General features: G+C 32.4%; 1 protein-coding gene across 2 annotated transcripts in view; it reads left to right on the forward strand.

The window, feature by feature from the left end:
• The first annotated feature begins 2 nt into the window (after positions 1 to 2).
• Positions 3 to 27,880, forward strand: part of LOC134283764 (AP-4 complex subunit mu-1-like) — a 34,603-nt gene continuing 6,725 nt past the window's right edge. The window contains exons 1-9 of one of the 2 annotated variants that reach the window (XM_062766246.1): positions 3 to 107; positions 968 to 1,085; positions 2,052 to 2,442; positions 4,260 to 4,356; positions 4,879 to 4,992; positions 5,615 to 5,686; positions 13,010 to 13,075; positions 13,692 to 13,815; positions 14,978 to 15,084. In XM_062766246.1, the coding sequence (XP_062622230.1) occupies positions 2,426 to 2,442; positions 4,260 to 4,356; positions 4,879 to 4,992; positions 5,615 to 5,686; positions 13,010 to 13,075; positions 13,692 to 13,815; positions 14,978 to 15,084 (597 nt within the window). In that variant the 5' untranslated portion in view covers positions 3 to 107; positions 968 to 1,085; positions 2,052 to 2,425. The remainder of the gene's footprint in view (positions 108 to 967; positions 1,086 to 2,051; positions 2,443 to 4,259; positions 4,357 to 4,878; positions 4,993 to 5,614; positions 5,687 to 13,009; positions 13,076 to 13,691; positions 13,816 to 14,977; positions 15,085 to 27,880) is intronic. The other variant, XM_062766245.1, reaches the window with a different exon arrangement.

Below are 27,880 nucleotides of genomic sequence, written 5' to 3' on the forward strand. Positions count from 1 at the left end.
GTATTCTATTCCAGGGATGTGATGGTTTGTCTGAGGATAAAGAACATGTTACCTGTCTCCTCTGTCAACCTTAGACTGAAGTTTGGGGTCCCTCAGTCTGTGTCTAAGTAAGTTATCTAACTGAATTTACGTGTTTATGGTGATAGAATGTAAAATTAGAGTTAAGATACAATCTTTAAAGTAATATACGCCGTATGGATGCCGATTTGTATGTAAAACAAAATGATTAAATGATCTGAAACACATAAAGTGTAATGAAAAAATAATATTTCCACAAAATTTAACTATAAAACTCGTTGTAATAACAGAACAATAAAGCAATATCTGCAATCAAGAATTCAGTCTTTTCATGAATATTGATAAAGGAAGTGCGTAAACAGTAGGTCTAAATATAGACACGTATGTCCATGGGAAATTATAGACAACGAGACACGTTGCATTTTGACAACGATTATTAATAAAAGGTTAATATGCGTCATAACAGAGTATAGATGGTTGATACTGATTACATTTAAAGATAAGTTATATTAATAGTAACACGCCATCTATGTCAAAAGTGAGTTGTATCTCAAAGGGCTTACCTCGTTTTCTTGACGCCGTGTTTGTTTATCAATCTAAAAGTAGCGACGGCGTCACGTGGTGGATTTACTTAAAAATAGACATTATTCTCCTTGCAGGATAATAAATAATTATAATTTGATAACTTTATAACGAATTTTATTTAAATGGTGTAATTTATAGCATTTTCGTAACTTTTATTGGTAAACAAAATGCATAAATTTCCAGCCGTATTTTAAAATGGCGCACGTTATAGCGTATATTACTTTAATACATAAATGCATAGATGACTTATGCAATAAAACTGGATGTATGTAGAAACCTAGCAATTTTTAATTGATTAATTTTATAAATATTGTATACTTTTGCTGCAAGTATATTATTGTATCCTTTATTTTTAATTAACTAGCATTTCTCAGCACCTAGACAGCAGTGAGCAAACAGCCACACTGGAAAAGGCAGACAGTACTATTTTATGGAAATTAAAATCATTGGCTCCTCACACTGAATCCGTCGCTCAGTTTAGGGTAGGTCAAATCAACATGTACATACAAACTTGGTTTAAAGTAATATACGCCGTATGGATGCCGATTTGTATGTAAAACAAAATGATTAAATGATCTGAAACACATAAAGTGTAATGAAAAAATAATATTTCCACAAAATTTAACTATAAAACTCGTTGTAATAACAGAACAATAAAGCAATATCTGCAATCAAGAATTCAGTCTTTTCATGAATATTGATAAAGGAAGTGCGTAAACAGTAGGTCTAAATATAGACACGTATGTCCATGGGAAATTATAGACAACGAGACACGTTGCATTTTGACAACGATTATTAATAAAAGGTTAATATGCGTCATAACAGAGTATAGATGGTTGATACTGATTACATTTAAAGATAAGTTATATTAATAGTAACACGCCATCTATGTCAAAAGTGAGTTGTATCTCAAAGGGCTTACCTCGTTTTCTTGACGCCGTGTTTGTTTATCAATCTAAAAGTAGCGACGGCGTCACGTGGTGGATTTACTTAAAAATAGACATTATTCTCCTTGCAGGATAATAAATAATTATAATTTGATAACTTTATAACGAATTTTATTTAAATGGTGTAATTTACAGCATTTTCGTAACTTTTATTGGTAAACAAAATGCATAAATTTCCAGCCGTATTTTAAAATGGCGCACGTTATAGCGTATATTACTTTAAATTCATGTGAATCTTTTTTTTTTTATTAGATGTCATTGTTTTATTGATGGTTGAATCAGCGTTTTGTAAGCAGTTTTGCAAAGTACAACAAACTTTCAGTTGGGCAGAAAATTTAACTTTTTATTTTAAATAAAATTCTAATCGGGTTTGAGGAAGTCCAAAGAATATTTTAGTCTTGAATTTTTGATATAAAGGTTTTACTGCTTTGGACTATTAATACCTTATCCATGTACATGTATAATGTACCATTTATTTTTCTACTTCATTCTTGTTTTTAGTTGATTAGTCAAAGCGGTGCACTAAACAGGGAAGATGTTGGACCTCTTAGAATGGAGTTTGAGATTTCTGGCCATTTACTATCAGGGATGAAGATAAAAACTGTGAAAATTGTGAATCAAGAGCAGACAACTCCACAGAAGTGGCTGAGATACATAACTGTCAGTGATTCATTTCTTGTTAAACTTGTGTAGCAATGATACTAAAGAGTAGATATTATATTATTATAAGAAAATATGTGCAGTCTATTTTTATGCTAACTTAACAAAATTTCCTTGATCATTACAATTTGTACAAAATGTTTTTGTGATAGATACATGTAATTTAAATCTCTCAATTTGTAGAAAACTTGGATATCCTCAATCAGATGTTTTAGATGAAGTTAAGTACAATGTAAGATACTGATGACAACAACTTTACTATATTGTTTCACAAAGCCTGTTTACCACTTTCTGATAAAATAATCACAAACTTGTTGCACATCGTAATTATTATCTCATTATATCTCACTGATAAAGAAAAAAATGTTGATCATTACAAGTCCAATGTTTATATGAACGTTCTTCTAAATATGTTATAAATTGTATGCTTTGATATGGCGAAATAGTAAACAGAAATATTGCATAATTAAATTGAAGAATCAGCATTCTGGGCAGTTTATCTTATCACATGTTATGGAGTTTGTGGATTTGGGATATATTCATGGTATATAAAAGCAACAACCATTAACCCCTCATGAAAATAATTAAGTGATTACATATTGACCATTTGCAGAGAATACTAATAAAATTAATCTTGACCCCCACCCACCCGCTCAATGGAAAATAAACTCTTAGAGTAGGAGGAGGCCAGTCACAAACTTCGTTACATGAATTTCTGGTTTCTGCCCTGAAACGTCATGGTGAATATTTTAATATTTTACCAATGACAGGTTGAAGGAGGGGGGTGATGAGTATTTTATATTATGCATCAGCACCTATTTATTTATTTCTCATATATGTACTGAGAATTTCGTCCACCTGATCAATAAATGGGGAATACATTGTATGATGAATGTGATGGGTTGACAAGGGATGCTTCCTCCTGATTCCACATCTGGAAATTCCAGATTGTCGTTCAGATCCTCTGAAAAAAATGTGATAACAGTAATTTTTGATAGGAAAGTTTGTGTAGAAAGTCATTTTTGCATGTTAATTTTTGATATTTTATTATCATAAGTAATTCAGACTGGGTTTTTAATGAATGGTTTCTGATTTAAAAGTATGTCTTGAAAGAATTTAGCAGCAATAGTGGAAAGTTGTGTAAAAATAATTGATAATGGACAATATTTTCATATTAAGTTTACTTCTGATATTTTTCTCTCATTTTTCCGACAGAAATTTGGAAATTCTTTAGTTTAACATTTAGTTAGTGACATATCAATGAAGTAAGGAACGAGATTGGGAAAAGAAACTTGCCATGTCAACTCAGGATATTTTATATATGAGGCAATAATATTCAGCCTAATTTAAGATTACGGATTAATATAATTACAATATCATTTTAGAATAATGCCGTTTTCCATATCATTACACCACCGCCAACAAATTCGTTCAATGTCCTGTAGGCAGTTTTCTGTCTAATGTTTATTAAGTAGCCTTAGCACTCTTAAACTTATAACAAATTTTCTGACAAATATTCTGGACTAGTAGCTTAGCTTGTAGTATAGCTGATTAGCGGGATTGCTATGACCATACTCTGTTAATTTGAAATTTTGAAGTCGATATTTGTGAGGTTGTGGGGTCAGAACAATGGCTTGATTAATCCTCTTACAACAATTCCAGTATTTCGTATCTTATATTGAATCACACACAACATTCTTAAGAATTCTTAAGAATGTATAATGAAATAAAATTACTTTTAAAACAATGAAATCGTTTTTGATGACAAATTAACAAAAATTTCATCCCTATAAAATGTGTGCTTCTGTAGTAGAGCTACTCGTAATTTAATCACAGGAAGCAAAGATGTAAATTTTGATGAACCTTGTTCATATCGTAGAATTAGGTGGGTATAGTTATGTTGTATCTGGCTCTTATTCATTCATCTTTTTGAATACAATGTATATTACTAAATAAATTTCCCGCTATATATTTTACATTTACCAACCACTTTAATAACATTTCTTGGTATCTGATATTGTCATTTAATTATTTCCCTATATTCTACAGATTTTACCATGTCCTTAAGGATTTTTGTGGCGTGGTATCAGAGGAATCGTTACAAGAAAATCTTCTCTTGGTTCTAGAGGTTCTCAATATATTTCTGGTGAGTGCACTAACAGAAGTTACTAAAGCCATCATCTTCAGTACAATCAACATATTAAATGTGATATGGAAAAGGTTAAATATTATCATTCCCTTGCAACAGAGTTGAAGGGGATACTATAGTATAGTAATGTAATCATGTGGGTTTGTGGGTGAGAGGGTGAGCAAGTCTGTGTGAAACAAAAATGTCAGGAATTGATGTAGAATGTTGCCCTCATATATTGCCTTGATATAAAGATACTGTAGATCACTTTATTTTTCGCGACACCTTATTTTCGCGAAATGGTCTTAAATTATTCATTAGCGAGACAAAGAATTCACTATTAGTGGTCATTGCTCCATGTAATCTTAAGGAATTCTATTATACGCTAGAATGAAATCTTCGCGAGCGTAATTACGCGAAACGAATGTTCTCGCGAATAAAATGTGATTTACAGTATTCTCTTTACTACATGGTGCTCTGCTTTATTGGTGCATTTATACCCTATATACAGATTGTAGTTTTCATAATCCTTTGAAACAGGACTTTGGATATGTCCAGCTATCCACTACAGATAAACTACAGCCTCATATCCAATCCACACCGGTACTGACCAGAATAAAGAGGCAGCCAACACAGCATATTACATCACGGGTGGTGAGTAAAGTTAAAAATAACCAACACAGGATATTACATCACGGGTGGTGAGTAAAGTTAAAAATAACCAATACAGGATATTACATCACGGGTGGTGAGTAAAGTTAAAATTAACCAATACAGGATATTACATCACAGATGTAATTAACAATAACAAGCACAGGATATTACATCAGACGTGTTGAGTGCAATTAAAAAATGCTTCCCTATGTTGCAATCGTGTAATGTGATTCCTAGTTTGGTGTGATCTCTAGCTTTGTGGAAACACATTTTCATACGGGGTTAATTTTTGTTGCTTTTATGATATGAAGAGACAGAAAATTTCATGTCCTCCAAGAAATTTTAACTCACTTACAAATCCAAAAGGAATTCATAGGACTTGTCATTAAAAATTTATAAAGTTCATGCTTTTTCTAATTCAATGAATCTGAAAATAAATTCCACAGAAGAGGTAATTTTTCCATTATAAATTATAAAATTTGACCCTACGAAAATAATTTATTTTACCCTTACATTATCATAATTCTTTAAGTGGATATTTCTTGTGATTATACAATGTTAATTATATTCATTAAGAAAACTTTGGCAATATTTGAAATATTTCAAATACTTCTGTTTTCAGTTTGGCATAGAAACAAAAACCAGCCCTATCCCAGCCACAGACAGACCTGTCATAAGTTCCTCTGTCCAGAAGGTAGGCATACTTCAGTACAGAAAACATATAATAGAACAAAAAGTCAGTCTCTTGGAGAAGTATTTTGGACCTAAAATACAACAATTGTTAATTCTTAATGATTCTTTGAAGTCGGTAAAAATTTCGCTAACAGTAAAATTAAGTAAATTAATTTGAATCATTGTTAATTGTTTTTCCTCAGTTTTACAGAGACCATTTTAAGACTTTCGAGACCTGAGTACTTAAAGCAAGCTTTTTTATCTTTATAAAAGCAATATGAGCTGCATTTTTGAAAATTCTATTTTGCTGTTAAAATGCTCTTATGATAAATTTATACATGTATTATAATCCTTTATATCCAATAAGACTCAAATGAAGTATACTGAAAGGAAAAAGAAACACATAATAGCTTTATAGTGGAAAATATTTAACTATGTGGCCGAAAATTATGAAAATTGGTCAGATGTGTAATTTGGTTACTGTGCACTAAAATTGCTGGTCAAAATTACTCGACCATGAAATGTATGGTGTCACGTATGGGAAGTGATAAAAAGCCAAAAACACGTGCATGTTGATGATGACATTTTTGTGAACCCATTTTGTAGTGCCAATCAATGCATTAGAGTTCAGACATTGTTTTGCGATATTTGCAGTCAGTATAAATTTCTTGCAATCATGGTATGGCTGACAGAAGTTACATATAGGGTCTAGTAATTGAATTCCACTAGTGAGTAAAAAGGCAACAACATGTTGCAATGCAGTTTGTTTTTAAATTTTTTTAACTACAATAGTTTTTTCGGTTGTCAGAGAGTAACTTAAAAGGTTTCCAACCAACCATGAGGGTGACATTGGCGCGTAACAATGTCACATCAAGATAGGGCTTTTCATCATGCTACCTCGGTTATTGTCAAGTCATTATCACTGACACCGATATTTTTACAGCAGACAGTCAGACTCATATTTTAACCCTAATACTGACAGAACTCTCTGCTCTAATTTGGTAAGCAAGCTTGGCAACTTTACATCGATTTTAGTCTCACACGCGCACGTATGCGCTGTATGCGTAATGTTTTTAGCATGTTTACGCTGAGAAAATGTAGCCAGTGTTTGTCGATACTTCCTTACAAACATTCACATGTACCAAATCAGCTAGATAGTGTAAATTCTATCCTAAATCGAAAATTCGTGGGATTCATAGGGCGGGGGGTGGGGATTTGTTGGCTTTGGAATAACACAGATACTCTCAACCATTAACGACTATTGTTGGAAAGTTTGATTGATAATTCTATCAGTAACCCCCAAAAAAGATTCTAAAATTCTTCCCACTCTGATACGGATATAGAATATTCAGAAACAACTTTGAAATCTCTACACGAAACGGCAGGGAAAGAAACCTCCATTGCAACATCCGATCCAGTGGAATCTTCCGAGAAACCGAAAATATCAGAAGAAAATGTTGCCATTTTTAGGACACTCCGAAAACTTCATATCAAACTCCAAAGAACTAAAAGCCATGCCGCATACCTGATAAATGCCAACAACAGGACCTCATACCAAAAACACTAAGAGCCAAAATTGCTCCACAAATTCCAGACAGTAATGCTTTATTTCTCCTAAACTGGGAGGAAGCACATCTTAATTTTAGCCGCAGCCTCATCCACTTACTTTATGAATATTGGAATACTAGAATTAATACGATTAATACACAGATACTTGATTTAAAATTCCAGCTTAAAAACAAAGAAAACACTAACGAAATGGAACATATAAACGATCTATTAACTGCGATCCCAAACTTTATGAGGAAGAAGGAAGCCGATAATGAATAAACAAAAGCATTCAAGGACAATAAAAAATCCCAGTAATTGTTAACTACACCCCCCCCCCCTTTATGTAATGAACGAATTGAAGCAAGGATCAACATACCTTCCCATTTCGTCTGAACGAATTTCGTCATAAAACTTCAAGGAACGCTTGAACATTTTAAAGAAATTTGCGTTGTTGATATTAATAAATGTTAATTATTTTAATGTAATTTTACGAACAATTAGTACCCTCCATAAAATAGAACTATTTAGAAGTAGCAATTTATGAAACCAAATTACATTTTATGTTATCCCAACATTTATAGGAAATGTAATCTAATGTCCATTTGTATAATTTTACGCACTCTATATATACATGTACAAACCATCCGTATTTTTTCCATTGTGACGTCACAGTCTACCGGAACAGCTTGATGATGAAACAGAAGAATAATAATTCACACAATTCATGGACAATTTTATTAATCATAAAACAATAATTTTATTTACTGACTAAATCTTAAGTCAGAAAAACTTAAGAAGAAACGTAAATTGATTATATCTTGTATAAAGTGTCATTGTTAAGCAAGTCCGCAAATGTGCAAATACTCCGCATTTTATTTTGTATATAGCAACGCCATCCGCATTTTTGTGTGTATATAGCAACGTAATCCGCATTTTTTACTTCAGTAGATATATTTACATGCTTGATTGTTCTGATGACGACCGTCACAGGTCGAAACCGGTCAACAAAATAAATTTACTGCTGCATTCTCACGAAGTGTTGGTGATCTGTTTTATACTTTTAAGTTTATAACTTTAGTTACAGACCCTATTGAATACCTTTCGGTATCCACACGTGAGAATCTTCCGCAATTTTAACCTCAAGATGTTGGTCTCCAGCTTTTCTTTGTTTTGAATTCTATGAGAAAGATAAATGCTCTGATGAACTCAATGCACAAGAAAATCAAGGCTGTTACTGATGCGCAAGAGAGATGATGAGAATTTTTATTTTAATTTTGAGGGGTATCGACATATCAATTTCAATAACTCAGGATTTATCAGTCAAAGTCACACAAGATTTTGGTTACTTGTTGTTTAAAGTTGGATTAAATTGTTTGATAACAATACTGGAAAACATATTGGAAATAAAAATTTTAATCTTATTCAAAAGTTTATTATGCGTTTCTTTTTCCTTTCAGTATATTAATTTATTTCAGAAAAAATAATTATGTCTGTACAATGGAATGTATATGTAGTAATAGTAATCTATATTTTATAAGAAATCAATATTGTACAGAAGGAAAATAATGTAAATTTGCTTTAATCAAAGCTTTAAAAAGTTCTCTCATCGCAAATATGAAGTTCAAAAATGTTCTTTATTTCTGTAATTGAAATAGTTATTTATAATATTGCAACAAAACTTTCTGACATCAAATTTGCAGCTCATATTGCTTTAAATGAGAAAATGATCAGGAGCTGCCTTTTTTAGGGGGAGGTTGTCAAACAGTTTAGGATAAACAACATAAAAAAGTACTTCTCCAGGCACAAGTCGCCCGCTTGGCGCAGTGGTTAGAGCGTCTGCTCTAGAGTCGCAAAGTAAGAATTTAATCTTTACATCGCAGGTTCGAATCCCACTGTGGGACATGGAGACCGGTCCTTCGGATGAGACCGTATAAACCGAGGTCTCGTGTCGCAGTAGGTGCTGGCATGAAAAAGATCCCTCCCTGCTCAATGGCCCTGAGTGCCGAGTATAGGACAAAATTTGCAGCTCTCCACCGGCAAGTGGTGGCGTCTACATATGAGTGAAAAATTCTTGAGAGGGACTTTAAACAATATGCAATCAACCAATCAGTCTCCAGGCAGAACAGTCTAATACACTCCTCTGTTACAGACATCATCTCATATTGCTGTCCTAGTGTTTACATCAAAATAGAAATGAAGGGTGTATGTGTAAGAGAATGTTCTTGAACATATAAGGAATTTCAATATATTTTGTATAATTTCTGACTGAGTATATGTTTTACAATTTTTTTTGGAACATTTTCTCAAATTTTAATTGATATGACCTGATAACTTGAGTCAATATATTTTATTTCTTATTTATTATCGAACAACATACTCCCTAATGAAAAAGGGGAAAACTCATCAAGTGTTCCAGTTTGAAACATTTTCATAAAGATGATTTATTTTTTGTACGTCATGTAATACATTTAGAACACAAAGGTATGACACATTTATAACTTGCATTATGTTCATTCAGATTTTAATATATCAACATAATTATATTGCCTATACTAAATACTGATGGACTTCACTGCAGATATTTGATTTTCTTCACTTGTTTATTTCTCTCTTGAGCAACAAACAGATTATCAGTTGTGTCTGTACATAGTCCCCAGGGTCTACTCAGTCCACAGTCTATGTAACGGAGGAACTGTCCATCTTGGTCTATGATGTGGACACAGTCATTGTAAATATCAGCTGTAAGGATGTGACTCTGACTGTCTGTGGTGATTCCTTGTGGATAGAATGAATTGTTCTTTGAAGCAGGAATATGTCCAGTGTACTTGAATCTTAGTTTCCCAGCCTGATTGACCGCCACTACTGCTCCAACTTTACTGTCAGAGACACAAATATCCAGGTTCCTGTTCTCAGTAATGTATCTGCAACAGGGACCATAGGAATAGAGAGGTTTACATTTATCAAACTGAATGGTTTGTTTCTCTGTGGAGCCAGAGTAACGGACAACTTTTGTTTGTTTGTAATCATCACTGCTCATGATAACCAGGAGGTCACCAGAGGAGGTACTACAGACTCCGCCAAGTTTCCAGTTCTGTAGTCTGATCACCTCCTCTATCTTCTCATTCTTCACAATGCTCACAGTTCTATCTTTGAAATCAGTATAAACTAGATCTCCACTTTTTGTCACTGCTATGGAAGATGGCCAGTTCCCTGACTTGGTTATGATTGACTTGAGTAGTGATCCCTGATTGATGCTGAATAGTTTCAGTGTGTTGTCCTCTCCACTTGTCCAGATTTCTTCATCACTCAGACAGGCCACATTGTAAAGGTTATATTTATACCCAGTGTGAATGGTGGTGACTGTCTCTGGTTTATCAAGCAGCTGTTTGACTGGAGGAGAGGATCCGGCTTCTGGTAAATTCTGTGTTGTCTTCATACTGTAGCCATTCTTTTCTATAGATGGAGAAGTTGAAGATAAAGTTCCAAACAGTTTACTAAGTTTCTCTCCATTGATTCTTCCTTGAGTGAATGAGGGTGGGGAGAGAACAATTTTATATGGTAGTTGTTTATATTTATCTACGTTTAATGTAGCGCTAAATAGTTTTGAAATATCACAAGAAGTAAAAGCTTTGTCAATTGAATCGATTTCATCTTTGATTTGAATAATTTTCTTGTTTATTTCATCAAGATGTGTGTGTATAGTTTGTAACTGTGTGTTTTTCATCTCATCAACTTCAGCTTTAAGTTTCTTGACATGTTTGTCAATTTCTCTGTGCCAGTCCTCTCCATGTTTTGTTATGGATGTTGAGAGATCTCCATATTCCTTTTCTAACTGACTCATTCTGTTTTGTAAATCAGAGGCAATGTCTTGGTAGGTTGGATAAATGACATCATTTAATTCAGTTTGATCTTTGCTTAGTTTGTCTTTTTTTTCATCTAGAACTTCCAATATTTCAGATAATTTATGACCTAAATGTTGATCAGATGCAATACACTTATTGCAAACAGGGAAGTTACAGTGCTTACAGTACATTTTACATCTTTCTTTATCATGAGTTAAACACTCCGGGTAGAGGGGCTTGGATTTTCTGTCCTTGAAATCAACAATTTTATGAGGTTTTGAGAGATCAGCAGAAACATGTTCTCCTACACAAGCCTTACACAGGTTGACAAGACATGTATCACAGTGCATCTGTACCACAGCGGTCTCACACAGGTCACATCGCATCAAGTCCTTGGCATTGGTACGGGGGTCCATGATTAAACTTTTAACTCTGAAATATACAGTTAGTGTGACAATTATAAGTCAATTTATCTTATGAAAACTTAAATTTACATTAACCTTGTGAACTATATAACATATTGAACTCTGTTTTAACTTTCCTTGAACTTAGGTAAAATTACATTATCATCAGAAAGACAATATACGTACATGTAGTTCCATACGTAGAAAAAAAAATAGATACATCAATTGTACAGTGCTCAAACCTGGAGAGTGACAAGAGGGTCAAATGCCAATTCTGTACTAGATCATGCAAATAAAAATCGTTTGAGAAATAGCTAGCAATTCATTCTCACATAATAATGTTTCACACTTTTTTAATCAGTTTATGTCCAGAACTATAAAAAATAATTTCTCTATTTAGATCAAACGTTCTTGTTTTTGTTATCTTGTCCTTGGATCATTACAGAGATCAGCCATTTTTGAGTTGGCTCGCGTAGCGAGCTACTCCCTGTCGACATAGCCGTTTCAGAGCTGTAAAATTTTTCACGCATTCATTAAGGTGATCCATACGCCAAATATAATAGTTCTAGCAAAGGATGCTTTGGTTTGAGTGATTGTATAAACTTAAGAGGTAAAAACTGTTAAAATTTCATACTGTAACATTATTTATGCTTTCATGCTTTTAAAGACATTTTTGATTAAATACCTGTGCAATGAACAATTACTGCGTATGAATAAATGTTCAAGCATGTTAGGCGGATGTAATCTTCCCATCTGAAGTTTATTTATAATTGACCTAGAATACTCTCTAACACCTGCTGCTCTCATTAGCTGCAGCTAGTTGTTGTTGAAAATCTATGTTTAGAATCCAGATATGCTGTGGGAATCTTTAACCTAATTATTCCATAACACTGACCACTTCAGCTAATGTGCTTAAGTTCATTATAGAATCCAGTCAAAATAATACGGAAGCCCATTAGTGCCAACCTGTATATATAAAGGAAAAAGAATATACACTTTATTTATGAACCTAACATGGATCAGACATATAATATTCAATCTCTTAAGATGCAAAACAAACTGAATATATTAAGGTATGGTGCCCAGATGTATGAAAAAGCTCAACTCGCAGGCCCTTCAGGCCTTTGATTTTTCTTGCTCATACTTGATCAACCAACGCCTCAGTTATAGAAATAGGACACAAATCATGTTTTACCTGAATTCTTAAAATTGAATTTTCAAGGAAAATATTAGAACTTATAATAATGCAAATGTTACAAAATCAATGAAGATATTACCCGACTTTTGATGGTAATGGCAGGTGTCCTATCGATCCTGTAGCTCGGTATCTTTTAACTATGTCAAGTGACCCACATATCGTGTTTATACCTGTACAACGTTATTTTACTTCCATGTAGAAGGGATTTAAAATTTAAATTACTACGAAGTTATGCATATTTTTTCTGCACCTCTTTCATGGAGATAGAGAAGATTAAAAAATTGCAATTTAATTGTATCCATTATTTTCAATTTGCTTTGAAAAATTTATTTTACAAGTTAAAATTTCAGGATAAGAGAAAGAATAAACTATATGTGGATGTCATAGAAAAGATCACAAGTGTTATAAATGCTGATGTAAGTTTATTGATTTTTTGTTGTAATTTTGTTTCTTTTCAGTTTGTCTACTCTATATTTTAAACAATAGTAGTGGTAAATTTACTCCAAAGAAAGTTGAGAGAATGCAGTTTTACTATGTAAATTCAAATGTCAGTTGTAAATATCGCATAAAAGCCACAAATTGTTATGACAAGCAGCCCTCATACATTAATATTTTTATATTCAATTTACTGAAATATATGTAAAACTCTGCATTGAACCCTCTCCATTTGCAAATTAACATTCTCTTATTTTGAATAATTTTGCCATATCTTAAAAGAACTCAAGTTGATATTTTAACGAATTGCATATAACATCCTTTGAGAAAATGATGTTTACATTCTATATACTGTAAAACCACAAATATCCATGTGGAATTAAATTTTATTTATTATGTTGTTAACAATTATCAAAAAAATTAAATCCCACATTAAATTTTATTTGACTTTATATTGAATAGACCTACTCTCAAAACAACGAAATTAAATGCCCATAAAACTATTTCTGATGACATATCAACGAAGTTTTGTCCCCACGAAAATTTGTGCTTTTACAGTTTATTTCTAATACATGTAAAACCACTTTTTCTTTGCAGGGGAGTGTTTCACGTCTTGAGGTCAATGGTGCTATGAAGATTAAAAACTTTCTCTTTGGCAGACCACAGGTCAAGGTCATTTTAAACAACAACATCATAGTTCAATGGAATTCTAGAATTAAAGGTATGAAATCAGAAACAAACGAATGAAGAACCTCTAATTTTTCAAGTGTGTTTTTCAACTCTGTCACATTACATTTAAGCAATCTAATTATACCCACCGGAAATGAGGTTTGGGGAGTTATATAAGAATCACCTTGTCCGTCCGTATGTCTAGCTGTCTGTCTACAATGTAGCTGTCTAGTTGTCCATCTGTCTGTGCACACGTGTCCGGTCCATATCTTTCTTATGGAGGAACATTAGAATCTACTACTCCACACAAAGATTGCCCATGACCTAAGTGTGTGTCATGACCTTGAAGCAAGGTGATTTGGGGAAGTTCAAGGTCTCTGGAAGAAAAAATTCATAATTCGTGTCCGGTCTATATCTTTCTTATGGATAAACTTGGTAGGTTCTCATTTCACAGAAGATTCCTCCTGACCTAAGGGTGTGTCATGACCTTGAACCGAGGTTATTTCGGGAAGTTCAAGGTCACTGGAAGAAAATTTCATAATTCGTGTCTGGTTCATATCTTTGTTATGGATAAACTTGGTAGGTTCTAATTTCACACATAGAATGCTCATAACCTAAGTTGTGTCATGACCTTGGTTCAAGGTCATTTCGGGAAGTTCAAGGTCACTGGAAGAAAAATTTCATAATTCCTGTCCGTTCCATATCGTTCTCATGGATAGAACTTGGTAAGTTCTAATTTCACACAAGGATTGCTCATAACCTAAGGGTGTGTCATGACTTTGGCACAAGGTCATTTGGGGAAGCTCAAGGTCACTGGAAGAAAAATTTTATAATTTGTGTCCGGTCCATATATTTCTATATTATGGAAAAACTTGAATCTACTACTTCACACAAACACCGCTAATGACCTGGTCATTTATGCAAGTTCAAGGTCACTGACAGAAAAAAATTAATAATTTGTGTCTGGTCTGTATATTTAGTCTATTTTTTTTTATTAGTCTGCACCTTCGTTTCTTTTATAAAAAAATATAATGAGCAATTACATTTGCACTAAAAATGTTTTAGCATTTCTCTCTTCTCTTTGATCCATGAAATATTCATGATTTAGCACCGCTGAAAAACCCAGCGGGGAGTATTTTGTCCCGTCGTTTGGACAGTTCTAGTTTACAGTTTATGTCATTTTGTAAATTTTTCATTTACTTTTATTTCTTCAGCTTATGGAGACAATGTCCAGTTGGATACCTGTGTGTTTCATGAATCTGCCAAAGTGGACAATGTGGACACACCCAGTGTACTGACCATCTGTCCTCAGATTGGAGAGGTGTGTTAATGTCTCAGGATAGTTCATAAAATCATAACAGACCTATTGCCACTTTCACTTGCATGTTGTCACTTTCACTAGCATGCTGTTACTTTCACTAGTATGTTGTTACTTTCACTAGCATGTTGTCACTTTCACTAGCATGTTGTCACTTTCACTAGCATGTTGTTACTTTCACTAGCATGTTGTCACTTTCACTAGCATGTTGTCACTTTCACTAGCATGTTGTTACTTTCACTAGCATGTTTTCACTTTCACTGGCATGTTGTTACTTTCACTGGCATGTTGTCACTTTCACTAGCATGTCGTCACTTTCACTAGCATGTTGTTACTTTCACTAGTATGTTGTTACTTTCACTAGCATGTTTTTACTTTCACTAGCATGTTGTCAATTTCACTAGCATGTTGTTACTTTCACTAGCATATCGTCACTTTCACTAGCATTTTGTCACTTTCACTAGCATGTTGTTGCTTTCACTAGCATGTTGTTGCTTTCACTAGCATGTTGTGACTTTTCTAGCACATTGTTTGGTTTTAGATAATACCTAATTGATCAGGATTACCAGTCAGTGGCTCCTATTTTTTATATGTTACAATTCTAATTACAGTTTACATTGATGTATACTCTGTCAGTGGAAATGCATTACCTCCCCTTTCCATTTTGTATCCTCAGTCCAGCCACTAGAACACAGCAGGTAATACAACCGTAAATTTTAATGCCAATTCATTTATTATTATAATTAATACATGCTTTCAGATAATATGTAGAGAAATAGGAAGAAATTCTGTTTCCAATTTAATGCTTTCAAGGGGTATTTAAAGTTTGGTACACATTCATGTATGCCTTTCATTCATTATAAAATTCATTTCATGTGAATTCTAGTTTCAAATCTGTGTTTAAATTTTCATAAAATCAGTTTTTGATCCTAATCACAATAAATTTGATTGAATATGCAGCAATAATACCACCCTTAAGCTGTGTATGTTTATTTTATTCAGGGATGTGATGGTTTGTCTGAGGATAAAGAACATGTTACCTGTGACCTCTGTCAACCTTAGACTCAAGTTTGGGGTCCCTCAGTCTGTGTTCAAGTAAGTTATCTAACTGAATCCATGTGTTTAATGGTGATAGAATGTAAAATTAGAGTTAAGATACAATCTTTAATATATATATATGACTTATGCAATGAAACTGGATGTATAATAGCAATTTTTAATTGATTAATTTTATAAATATTGTATACTTTTGCTGCGGGTATATTTAAAGCTGACATGAATTCTTAAAAACGCAACATTTCATCTATGTACGACTTGTTTCATACCAACTATAGCCGTATTCCGCCATATTTCTTTCAGATACATTGTCTCATTGTAACGATATATACCCCATTTCGTTACACTTGAATGATTTTTTGGCTTGGGTATCGACTTGTGCACATCTCCGATGGTAAAGCATATGAGAACACATGCGGTGATCTAGACATTTCAAAACCACAACAAACAACATAATAATCATATTTCTGAATAATTATTGATTTGAATCAAAAGGAAAAAATGCAAATTTGGAAGAGAAATTTGATGCATGAGTACGTATTTTACAGTGCGCCAATTTATGCAGAATAAACTTGAAATAAAAAGCAGTAAAATACTGCAAACACATTTTGAAATTATATCATTTGAATGGAACAAAACAATCCACGTCTTTGATTTGCAGGTCCTAAAGATGCAATTGATGCATTTTAACAGTTTATCCTGGAAATAAGGTTACTGCATTTTGCACAAGTCAAGTGATATTAAATTCCATTTATTGAAATATGCATCACAAAAAAGAAATAAACTCCATAAAAGCTCAATAGTAAACACACTGTCATTCTCCGTACAGACTAGCACATTGATACACCTAGATCACATTTTGGTCAGGGAAAATATCACAAGTGGAAAGAGAAGTTATATTTTTCAAAATAAAATACTGCTGTTCATAAGCTATAATCGTGAATTGTCTATCTACATGTAATTCTAATATACATTCTGTACAAAGTCATGTATATTTATATTTTATCGCAAAATTCATTTGTCAATTATAACTGATTATTTTAGTACTAATGTGAAATCTAAACCAAGTAATTTGAAAGTAATTATCTACTTCAAATCTTAAAAGCAATTAACCAGAATACAAAGTTTTATGTGTACATCTATACGACTGCTTTAACCACTCACACACACGGAGAAAGGCCATTCCCTGTTTATGACATTTCTAAAGACATTTGATTTTTTTTAGGCGCGGGGGTGATGCAAAAATTTGAAATGACCGTTATTTAAATATTGTTGAAGAGTACATTTTTCCAAAATTTTGAGATTTTTTTTAGAATGTGTTCCGACCACAAAGTATGTGCATTTTGGAATGTAACTGTTTTATGTTGTTACAGAGAGTTTATGAGATTTCAGTATTGCCTGATAGTCTAGCTATTTTTTTCTTTTGTATAAAAATAATTTCTTTAGGAGTAATTGAGAGATAATTTTAAGAGCTAGGGTAGGGATACTTGACACTGGTTGAATACGGATAATTTTTTATAACTCTTTTGTATAACTCTCTCTTTCTCTCTCTCTCTCTCCTATCTGTTAGGGCAATAATCATGATATAGCTTAACTGTCAACTTTGAAATGTACCATTTGTTAAGCCTTAAATAATAAGGATTTTTCTCTGGCGGGAGTAAAATAAATTGAATAAAATTTTAATTTGGAAGATGAAATTAACCCATACGCCCAAATTGAAATAGAAACTGAGTTATTTAGCAAAAATATAACTTTTCTGTGAATTTTAAAATGGCAAAGTCTATATTTTGCTGTTGTCGCTAAACCCAAAATATGTGTCCAATCAAAAAGCAGGCACGTAGCATCGTATTTGAAAATATGCCCTTTTTTTTTTCATTACCTGAAAAAGTTGACAAGCAAAAAAAAAAAACCACACCTTCAATTAACATTTCCTATAGTATAAGTTAACCAATATTTGCTACACCCCTGAAAATGGTACCCCAAAGCTTTGATGGGACGGATATATTTGATTAAATTTTAAACGGGGGATATAATAAACGTGAAATATACATCATAGGAAAGGGAACATTGGGAATCAAATATTTCTAAAAGTAATGTCGCCAGGACATATGCAGAAAGAGAATTTTTAAAAAAGCTAATGAGGTAGAATGTGGAATTTCAGCTCTCTTTATATGCTTTTTATAATAATCATTATTTATTTACAGAAAAATTCACATTAAATTTTTGTCATATTTTCACCAAAATCAAACTCGAGTATACCCCTCGCAATAAGTTGTGTTCAGCGCAATCATAAACCACTGCACAGAGTTTTTGAATATAATGTGTAGAGACAATGTGTGTAATTTCAATGAAAATGAATTCTTTATTTTTATTGAATTTCCGCACTTTTACATTTAGATTTTGCCATATCTTGAATATAGAGAATTTTAAAGCAATTCCTCATAAATTGCACACAATTTGTCAAATTTGCAGATATTTAGGACACAATGTGTATAGATGAGCATATTACATGGAAAAAGGATATGGGAATTTCAGCACTTCGACTTTTGGGGGAGCGTGGGGTATGTGAACTTGCTCACTTTTTTTCTTTCATTGTGCATAAAATTATAAAAACAAAAATTGTGAATAATAAAGCCTTTACACGGTATTTAATATTTTCTGTTTAACGTTTTTTTATATTTCTTATGAGACAATTTATGTTTGAATTCAGCACATTTCAGGAAGTTTTCAAAATATGACTTTTGTGCTTTATTATAAATTTATGAATATACCATGTAATCATAAATAGTTACTTTGAATATTAATGTTTATTTTTGAAAAAAAAAATTATAAAGTTAATTGATATTTTTCAAATAAAATGGGTATGGGCCACGTGTGTCCAAGCATTTTTTACTATTGAATTTTTTATGGATTAAGACTTCTGAGATGATTTTTCAATAAAAGTAAAATAGGATAATTCTATTCGACATGTGCACATCCATGTATAATATACATCACTTGTTTTTTGACGCGTTTTTTACATCATGGATTTTTTGTTTGTATTTGATAAGTCTTTTTATATTGCAGTGCACAAAAATAATTTAACAGGGATAGATTTTTTGTTGAATTTTTACTTTCTCATGTAGAATGGAGTTTGAAATTTCTGGCCATCTTTTATCAGGGATGAAGCTATATAAAACTGTGAAAATTGTGAATCAAGAAATAGCAGACAACTCCTCAGAAGTGGCTGAGATACATAACTGTCAGTGATTCATTTCTAGTTAAACTTGTGTAGCAATGAAACTAAAGAGTAGATATCTTATTATAAGGAAAGATGTGCAATATATTTTTATGCTAACTTAACAAAATTTCCTTAATTACTGCAATTTGTACAAAATGTTTCTGTGATAGAAACATGTAATTTAAATCTCACTGGATATTATTCCCAATTTGTAGAAAACTTAAATATCCTCAATCAGATGTTTTAAGATGAAGTTAAGTACAATATATGATACTGATGACAACAACTTTACTATATTGTTTCACAAAGCCTGTTCACCACTTTCTGATAAAATAAAGTAAAAGACCAATGTGTATAATTATGAATATTCTTCATAAGACATAAAAGTTGATAATAAAAAAGTTCATGGAAGTTATGAAATTCAGTTACACGTCGAATTATGAAAAGAATCATCGGTGTACACAATTATATTATACAGTAATTATAAAGTCGCTTATTTTTGTGATATAAAATTTTTATGGTTTGAGAAACAATTTTTGTTCTTAGAATGGAGTTTGAAATTTCTGGCCATCTTCTATCAGGGATACAAGATAAAAACTGTGAAAATTGTGAATCAAGTAGCAGACAACTACAGAAGTGGCTGAGATACATAACTGTCAGTGATTCATTTCTTGTTAAACTTGTGTAGCAATGAAACTAAAGAGTAGATAATATTATTATGAAAAATGTGCAAATATTTTTATTACTTAACAAAACCATTTGCAATTTGTACAAATGTTTTTGTGATAGAACATGTAATTTAAATCTCACTGGATATTATTCTCAATTTGTAGAAAACTTATATATCCTCAATCAGATGTTTTAGATGAAGTTAAGTACAATGTATGATACTGATGACAACAACTTTACATATATTGTTTCTGCCTGTTTCTACTTTCTGATAAAATACGTAACAGACCAATTGTATAATTATGCAATTTCTTTATATTTTACCAATGACAGATTGAAAGAGGGGGAGATAAAATGGGTATATTATATTATGTATCAGCACGTATTTATTTGTTGTTGTAATGTAGTCGCTTATTTTTGATGATATAAAATTTTCTTCCAAAAAATTTTTGAAGGGCTTACATTGTGGGTACATGATGGATGTGATGGGTTGAATTTAAATATTTTATGGGTATGCTTCATCCTATCTAAAAGCAACAACCATTAACCCATCGTGGAAATTCAGTGATTACACATTACCATTTGCTTAGATCCTTTGAAAAAATTGGGGATAACAGTAATGTTTGATAGCAGACTTTGTACAAAAAGTACATGAATTTTGTTTTTACTCTGAAAGTTTTTAATTTTTTATATTTTACCAATGACAGATTAGTACGTATATTATAATGTATTCGTATTTATTTGTTTTTTTATATGTATTGAGTATTTGCTGATTCAAAAAATTACATTTCATGTGACAAAATTTATTCCACATCTGGAAATTCAGACAGTGGATAGATCCTTTGAAAAAATTGTAAATATATTTGATAATGGACAACTTTACTTTTTATTGCATGATCAGACTGTTTTTTTAATGATCAAATTCAAAATTCTTTCATGACAAAATTTTTTAAATATATTTCATAATGGACAACTTTACTAATGATATTTTTCTCTCATTTTTAGCTCACCTGAGCTGAAAGCTCAAGTGAGCTTTTCTGATCACATTTTGTCCGGCGTCCGTCTGTCTGTCTGTCTGTCCGTCTGTCTGTCCGTAAACTTTTCACATTTTCGACTTCTTCTCAAGAACCGGTGGGCCAATTTCAACCAAACTTGCCACAAAGAATCCTTGGGTGAAGGGAATTCAAGTTTGTTCAAATGAAGGGCCATGCCCTTTTCCAAGGGGAGATAATTATGAATTAGTGAAAAATTATTGGCATTTTTAAAAAATCTTCTTCTCAAGAACCACTGGGCTAGGAAAGATGAAACTCATGTGGAATTATCCTCAGGTAGTGTAGATTCAAAGTTGTTCAAATCATGACCCCCGGGGGTAGGGCGGAGCCACAATGGCCGACCAAAGTTTAACATAGAAATATATAGGAAATTTCTTGAAAAATCTTCTTCTCAAGAATAACAAAGCCATGATTGGTCATATTTATATGGAAGCATCCTCAGATAGTGTAGATTCAAGTTTGTTCAAATCATGACCCCCGGGGGTAGGGCGGGGCCACAATGGCCAACCAAAGTTTTACATATAAATATATATGAAAATTCTTTAAAAATCTTCTTCTCTAGAATAACAAAGCCATGATTGGTCATATTTATATGGAAACATCCCTAGGTAGTGTAGATTCAAGTTTGTTCAAATCATTACCCCTGGGGGTAGGGCGGGGCCAAAATGGCCGACCAAAGTTTTACATAGAAATATATAGGAAAATTCTTTAAAAATCTTCTTCTCAAGAATAGCAAAGCCATAATTCATCATATTTATATGGAAGCATCCCCAGGTAGTGTAAATTCAAGTTTGTTCAAATCATGACCCCCGAGGGTAGGGCTGGGCCACAATGGCCGACCAAAGTTTAACATAGAAATATATAGGAAAATTCTTGAAAAATCTTCTTCTCAAGAAATACAAAGCCATGATTGGTCATATTTATATGGAAGCATCCTCAGGTAGTGTAGATTCAAGTTTGTTCAAATCATGACCCCCAGGGGTAGGGCGGGGCCACAATGGCCGACCAAAGTTTTACATAGAAATATAAAGAAAAATTCTTTAAAAATCATCTTCTCAAGAATAGTAAAGCCATGATTGGTCATGGGACTTCTTTTGGATTAAAACTTTTCAATAATAAACCAATTTTCTACCTTTTCCAAGCCACAGTGCTCAGGTGAGCGATGTGGCCCATGGGCCTCTTGTTTTCGACAGAAATTTGGGAATTTTTAGTTTAACATTTAGTTAGTGACATATAAATGAAGTAAAAAACGAGATTAGAAAAGGAAACTTGTTATGTCAACTCAGATTTGTCTTGATATACAGATCAGTATAGTTTATATATTAGGCTATTACATTCAGCCTTATTCAAGGTAACTGATTAATACAGTTACACTATCATTTTAGAATAATGCCTTTTTCCATATTATTACACCACTAATCGTTCAACGTCCGGGAGGCAGTTTTCTGTTCATTATACAGCCTTAGCACTCTTAAACTTATGACATATTTTGTGCTAAATATTCTGGACTAGTAGCTTGACCTAACTGTTCAGCGGGATTGCTATGACCATACTCCGTTAATTTGAAATCTTTGAAGTCGATATTTGTGAGGTTGTTGGGTCAAATGGCTTGAATAGTCCTCTTGCAACAATTCCGGTATTTCGTATCGTATATTAAATCACACACAACATTCTTAAGAATGCACAATGAAATAAAATTACTTTTAAAACAATGAAATCGTTTTGGATGACAAATGAACAAAAATGTCATCCCCATAAAAATGAGTGCTTCTGCAGTATAGCTACTGGTAATTTAATCACGGGAAGCAAAGATGTTAATTTTTAAGATCCTTGATCAAAACGTAGAATTAGGTGATGCTTCTGGCTCTTATTCATTCATCTTTTTGTATACAATGTATATTACTAAATCAATTTTCTGCTATATATTTTACATTTACAAACCACTTTAATTACATTTCTAAGTATCTGAGATTGTCATTTAACCATGTCCCTATATTCTACAGATTATATCACGTCTTCAAGGATTTTGAAGGCGTGGTATCAGCCAAAAAGGAACTTGATTTATAGATATGACCTTTATGAAGATATAATCTCTGCTTTGCAGTGCCCTTGTCCTCTCTATATATACAGACTGTAGTTTTCATAATTCTTTGACACAGGACTTTGGTTATGTTGTCTACAGATAAATTACAGTCCACACCGGTGACCAGAATAAACAGACAGCCAACACAGGAAAAAGTGGTGAGTGCAATTAAATAAAGTCCATTAACAATCATACATTGTGATCCCTAGTTTTCAATGATCTCTAGCTTTGTAAAATCAGATATTTTCACAAGGGGTTAATTTTTGTTTGCTTTCATGATATAAAGAGACCAAAAAATTCATGTCCTTCATGAAATTTTAAAATTACAAAGTGATAGAGATGCAATTATGTGTGTTTGTTGGTGATGCTAAGTAAGCTGTAATTCGGTTAGTGAAAAAATATAATTATATGTAAATTTGATGTTTCCTTAAAATTCCTTTTTTTTAACTGCTTAGATATTTATTTAGTGGTCATCTTATAATTAAGAATATTTGGTAAATATATAGCTCTCCAGCTTGAGATCGCAGGGGTAATTGTTTCATAAAGTGTTAAATGTTAATTTTTTTTAAAAACATCATCGTTAGGCACCATATATGTCTTTTTTTGCCCTATTAAATTACTGATTTTATGGGGTCAAATTTTCTGTGAAAAATCTCTTGGTTCATATTTAATTTCATGAATGAAGAATTACTGAGTACTTATGCATGTAAAATTTTACATTTCGTGGTGGACATGAATTCATGGGTCTCTTTTGGAAAACAATGAAAATTTACCCCCATGAAAATTTGTATTTCAACTATGTTATTAGAAATAAAGTTGTATTATTGAAAGCCGGACTATATTTTTCAGTTTGGTATAGAAACAAAGACCACCCCTACCCCAGCTACCGACAGACCTGTCATTTCCAGAAGGTATGAATAATCAAAAAAAAATAGAACAAAAAAATCAGGAGAATTATTTTCACCTTGCAACATTTGTTAATTCTTAAAGATTCTAAGTCAATAAAAATTTAGTCAGCACATGTTAATTTGTTGGGGTTGCAGCAAAATTAAGTTAAAACTCTAGTTTTATAGAGGCCATTCTAAAACTTTCAAGACTTAAAAAAGATAATTTTATCTTTATTTAGTAAAAAAAAATGACGAAGAGTTGCTTTTTGGGGAACAAAATAATGTTATATCAAAAGAACAAGAAGAACTCCGATGCAAAGTCTTATGCCATGTGAATGTCTGCGTGTTTACATCAAAATAGAAAAGAAGGGTATATAACAAGAAAACATAAGGAATTTCAACATACATAACTTCTCGAATATTCTACAACATTTTGAACATTTGTCAAATTTTAATGGATTTAATAATAATAAATAATTAAATACGTCAGTGATGTTCCACCTGGAGTGTACTCGTGAAAGTATTGGTTATTAAAATTTATTCTTCAAATGACCTTTTTCAAGTAAATACGTATTAAATAATTTTGAAGTTATTTGTAAATGTATATATTGACACATTTCCCTAATTTTTGAATTTTTAGTGGTTCAAATTATTTGTTTTGATTGTTAATTAATTTTGCGAAAAAAGACCATCATTTAGACATTTTTAAAATAATTTAATATTGACATCGCTGTATAAAATGCCAAACTCGTCTTTCGCAAATTTTTGGAAAGAGAGAGGGATAGATATTCTAAATCACCTTACTTGAAACATATTTCGGAAAAAAAATGAACATGCACGGCTATATCCATTATCGCTCGATGATTCTTAGCCATTCCCGCTAGTTAAATGCATGTGACAGGAAATGTTGTGTGATCGTTTGTCCTCATGTGTTGATAAAGTTATTTTCTCTAACATAAACAGACTGCCCTTTTCAAGTGACATTTAAAATCAAAATTCTTAGAAGGTATTGTGTGTGAGTGTCTTTGAGTTTGTATTCATATAATATTCATATACGTTACATTTGTGGTTTATTTCTACCAATAAGTAAAAGAATGAAATTGATAATAAACACGGAAACTATTAAAAAAAAAAACATCCGAGTAACCGGGACGACACTCAGTGTATCGTTGCTTCACTATTTTGATACACGACAATTAACAATATAAAGGCGTTATTGTAAATATATATGTCACAAATGTTCTGACATTGTTTTACCTAATTTAAGCCAGAGTATTTTTATGTGCACTAATATTTTCCATTGCATTGTTACTAATTTTCAAAAAGTTTACATTTATGAATTAAGGCACACACAAATCAAAATTGGTTCAGAGAAGAATATATTGGTTATTAATTTGAAATTGAAACATTTCCAATAATAAAGAGGGTTATATAACAATACATATTTATTTACAGTAAGCTGTTCATAAACAGTCAATTTGTCCTCTGTGAGGGGCACTAAAATATACCTTGCACGTTTTTGAAGTGCTCCTTGTATCTGGATGTATATACAGACAATGGTAATTTGCATTGTAATCCTTTGATATTTTTTAACACAGCAGATTATTGACAGAGTTACACACATGTGTACATTGTATTGTAAAGCTAAATATCCCAAGAATTTTTTCATATGTTACATTGTCTAATTTCTGGTTCGAAACGTACAAGGAAAATCATGGTCTAAGAATTTTGACCTGATGTGTCCCTATTAACATAGTTTTTCAGGCATTAAGTATCATTTGACACATGATTTTTCATCACATTGATAATGAATTTACTATGGTGAGGGGACAATTAAAAATAACCAACACAGGATATTATTTTTGATAAAGGGAAGATCATTAATGTGAGTAAAAACAAAAGAGGTTAAAAATGTACTAATGCAGGATTTTTTTACATCATGGGGATACTTTGAAGTCTGTAAAGTTAAAAGTGTAAAGTTATAACTCAACACAAGTCAAAAGCCTTATTTGAACCAGATAACTTGAATTTAATATACTGTAGAGTACTTTTTCCCGCATGGTATTAATGAGTAAAGTTTGATAATCCAATTTTACAACATTTATTATATTTCATAAATTCAAGGCATATGGTGACAACTGTGTGCATAATTTTCAATTAAATAGCGAAATTTCCCTTTGTCACTTTTTTCGTATATTGTGAATCTTTTCTGTTAATGCTTTGAGAAATCACACATTTTTATAAGGGATTAATTTTTGTTGGCATATTTCCTGGAAAATTTGACCGCGTACATAGCCTAAATTAATACCACACGGAAAAAAGTACTTCTACAGGATGTCTACAGAATTTTATATTTTATTTGTCAAAAAACATGTTTAGTGTTGCATACTCCCTTATCATTCAAGTGTTACAGGTTGAAACATTTTCATGAAAAGGATTCATTTTATTAAATCAAAACACATTAAGAACACAAAGGTATGACACATTTATAATCGGCAATTAAATGCCACTGAAGAAGTAATTTTTCCATATATTAAAAAATAAGGCCAAATAAATCTAAATTAAAAGGTAAAATAATTCCCCACAAATGTTTTTTTACCAATTTAGCAGTAATTCTTAATTTTTGATATTATATGTATACAATTTTTTTATTTGGAACATTTTCTCCAATTTTACTTGATTTGAACCTGATACCTGAGTTTAATATATTTTATTTTATTTATCAAATAACATATTCAGTGTTGCATACTGTGAGTACTCCTTTATGTTAAAGGGGAAAACTCATTCACACACCTTAAATGAAACATTTTCATGACCTAGATTTATTTTTTGAAATCAAAACAATGTACATTTAGAACACAAACGTATGGCATGTTTATAATCTGCTTTATGTTCATTCAGATTTTCAAAAATATCAACACTATTGTATGGCTTATACAATACTGATGGACTTCACTGCAGATATTTGATTTTCTTCAATTGTCTGTTCAGCTGTTGAGTAACAAACAGATTGTCATTTGTATCTGTACACAGTCCCATGGGTTTACTCAGTCCACAGTCTATGTAACAGAGGAACTGTCCATCCTGGTCTATGATGTGGACACAGTCATTGTTATGATCAGCTGTAAGGACTCTGACTGTCTGTGGTTATTCCTCGTAGACTGAATGTTTGGTTCTTAGGAGCAGGAATATGTCCAGTGTACCTGAATCTTAGTTTCCCGGCCTGATTGACCACAACTACTGCTCTATCTTTACAGTCAGACACACAGATATCCAGGTTCCTGTTCTCAGTAATATATATGTGAAAACCCCAAAATGAAAAGAAAGGTTTGCCTTTATCATCAAACTGAATGGTTTGTTTCGGAGTGGAGCCTGAATAACGGACAACTTTTGTTTGTCTGTACACATCATTCTCCATGATAACCAGCAGATCATCCAATGTAGTACTACAGACAGCACGGGGTTTCCAGTTCTGTAGTCTGATCACCTCTTCTATCTTCTCATTTTTCACAATGTTCACAGTTCTGTCTCTGAATTCAGTATAAACTAGATCTCCACTTTTTGCCACTGCTATGTCGTTTGGATTTTTTCTTGACTTGGTTGTGATTGACTTGAGTAGTGATCCCTGATTGATGGTGTAGAGTTTCATGGTGTTGTCATTTCCACATGTCCAGATTTCTTCATCACTCAGACAGGCCACATTGAGAAGGTAACTGCTATACCCAGTGTCTATGGTGGTGACAGTCTCTGCTTCATCAAGCACCTGTTTGACTGAAGGAGAGGATCCAGCTTCTGGTGATTTGTGATGTGTTTCTTTCATGCTGTAGCCATT

The sequence above is a fragment of the Saccostrea cucullata genome, unplaced genomic scaffold (genome assembly GCF_032062105.1).
Source record: "Saccostrea cucullata isolate Sc308-1 unplaced genomic scaffold, CSIRO_AGI_Scuc_v1 ctg4749, whole genome shotgun sequence".
Classification (NCBI taxonomy): Eukaryota; Metazoa; Mollusca; class Bivalvia; order Ostreida; family Ostreidae; genus Saccostrea; species Saccostrea cuccullata.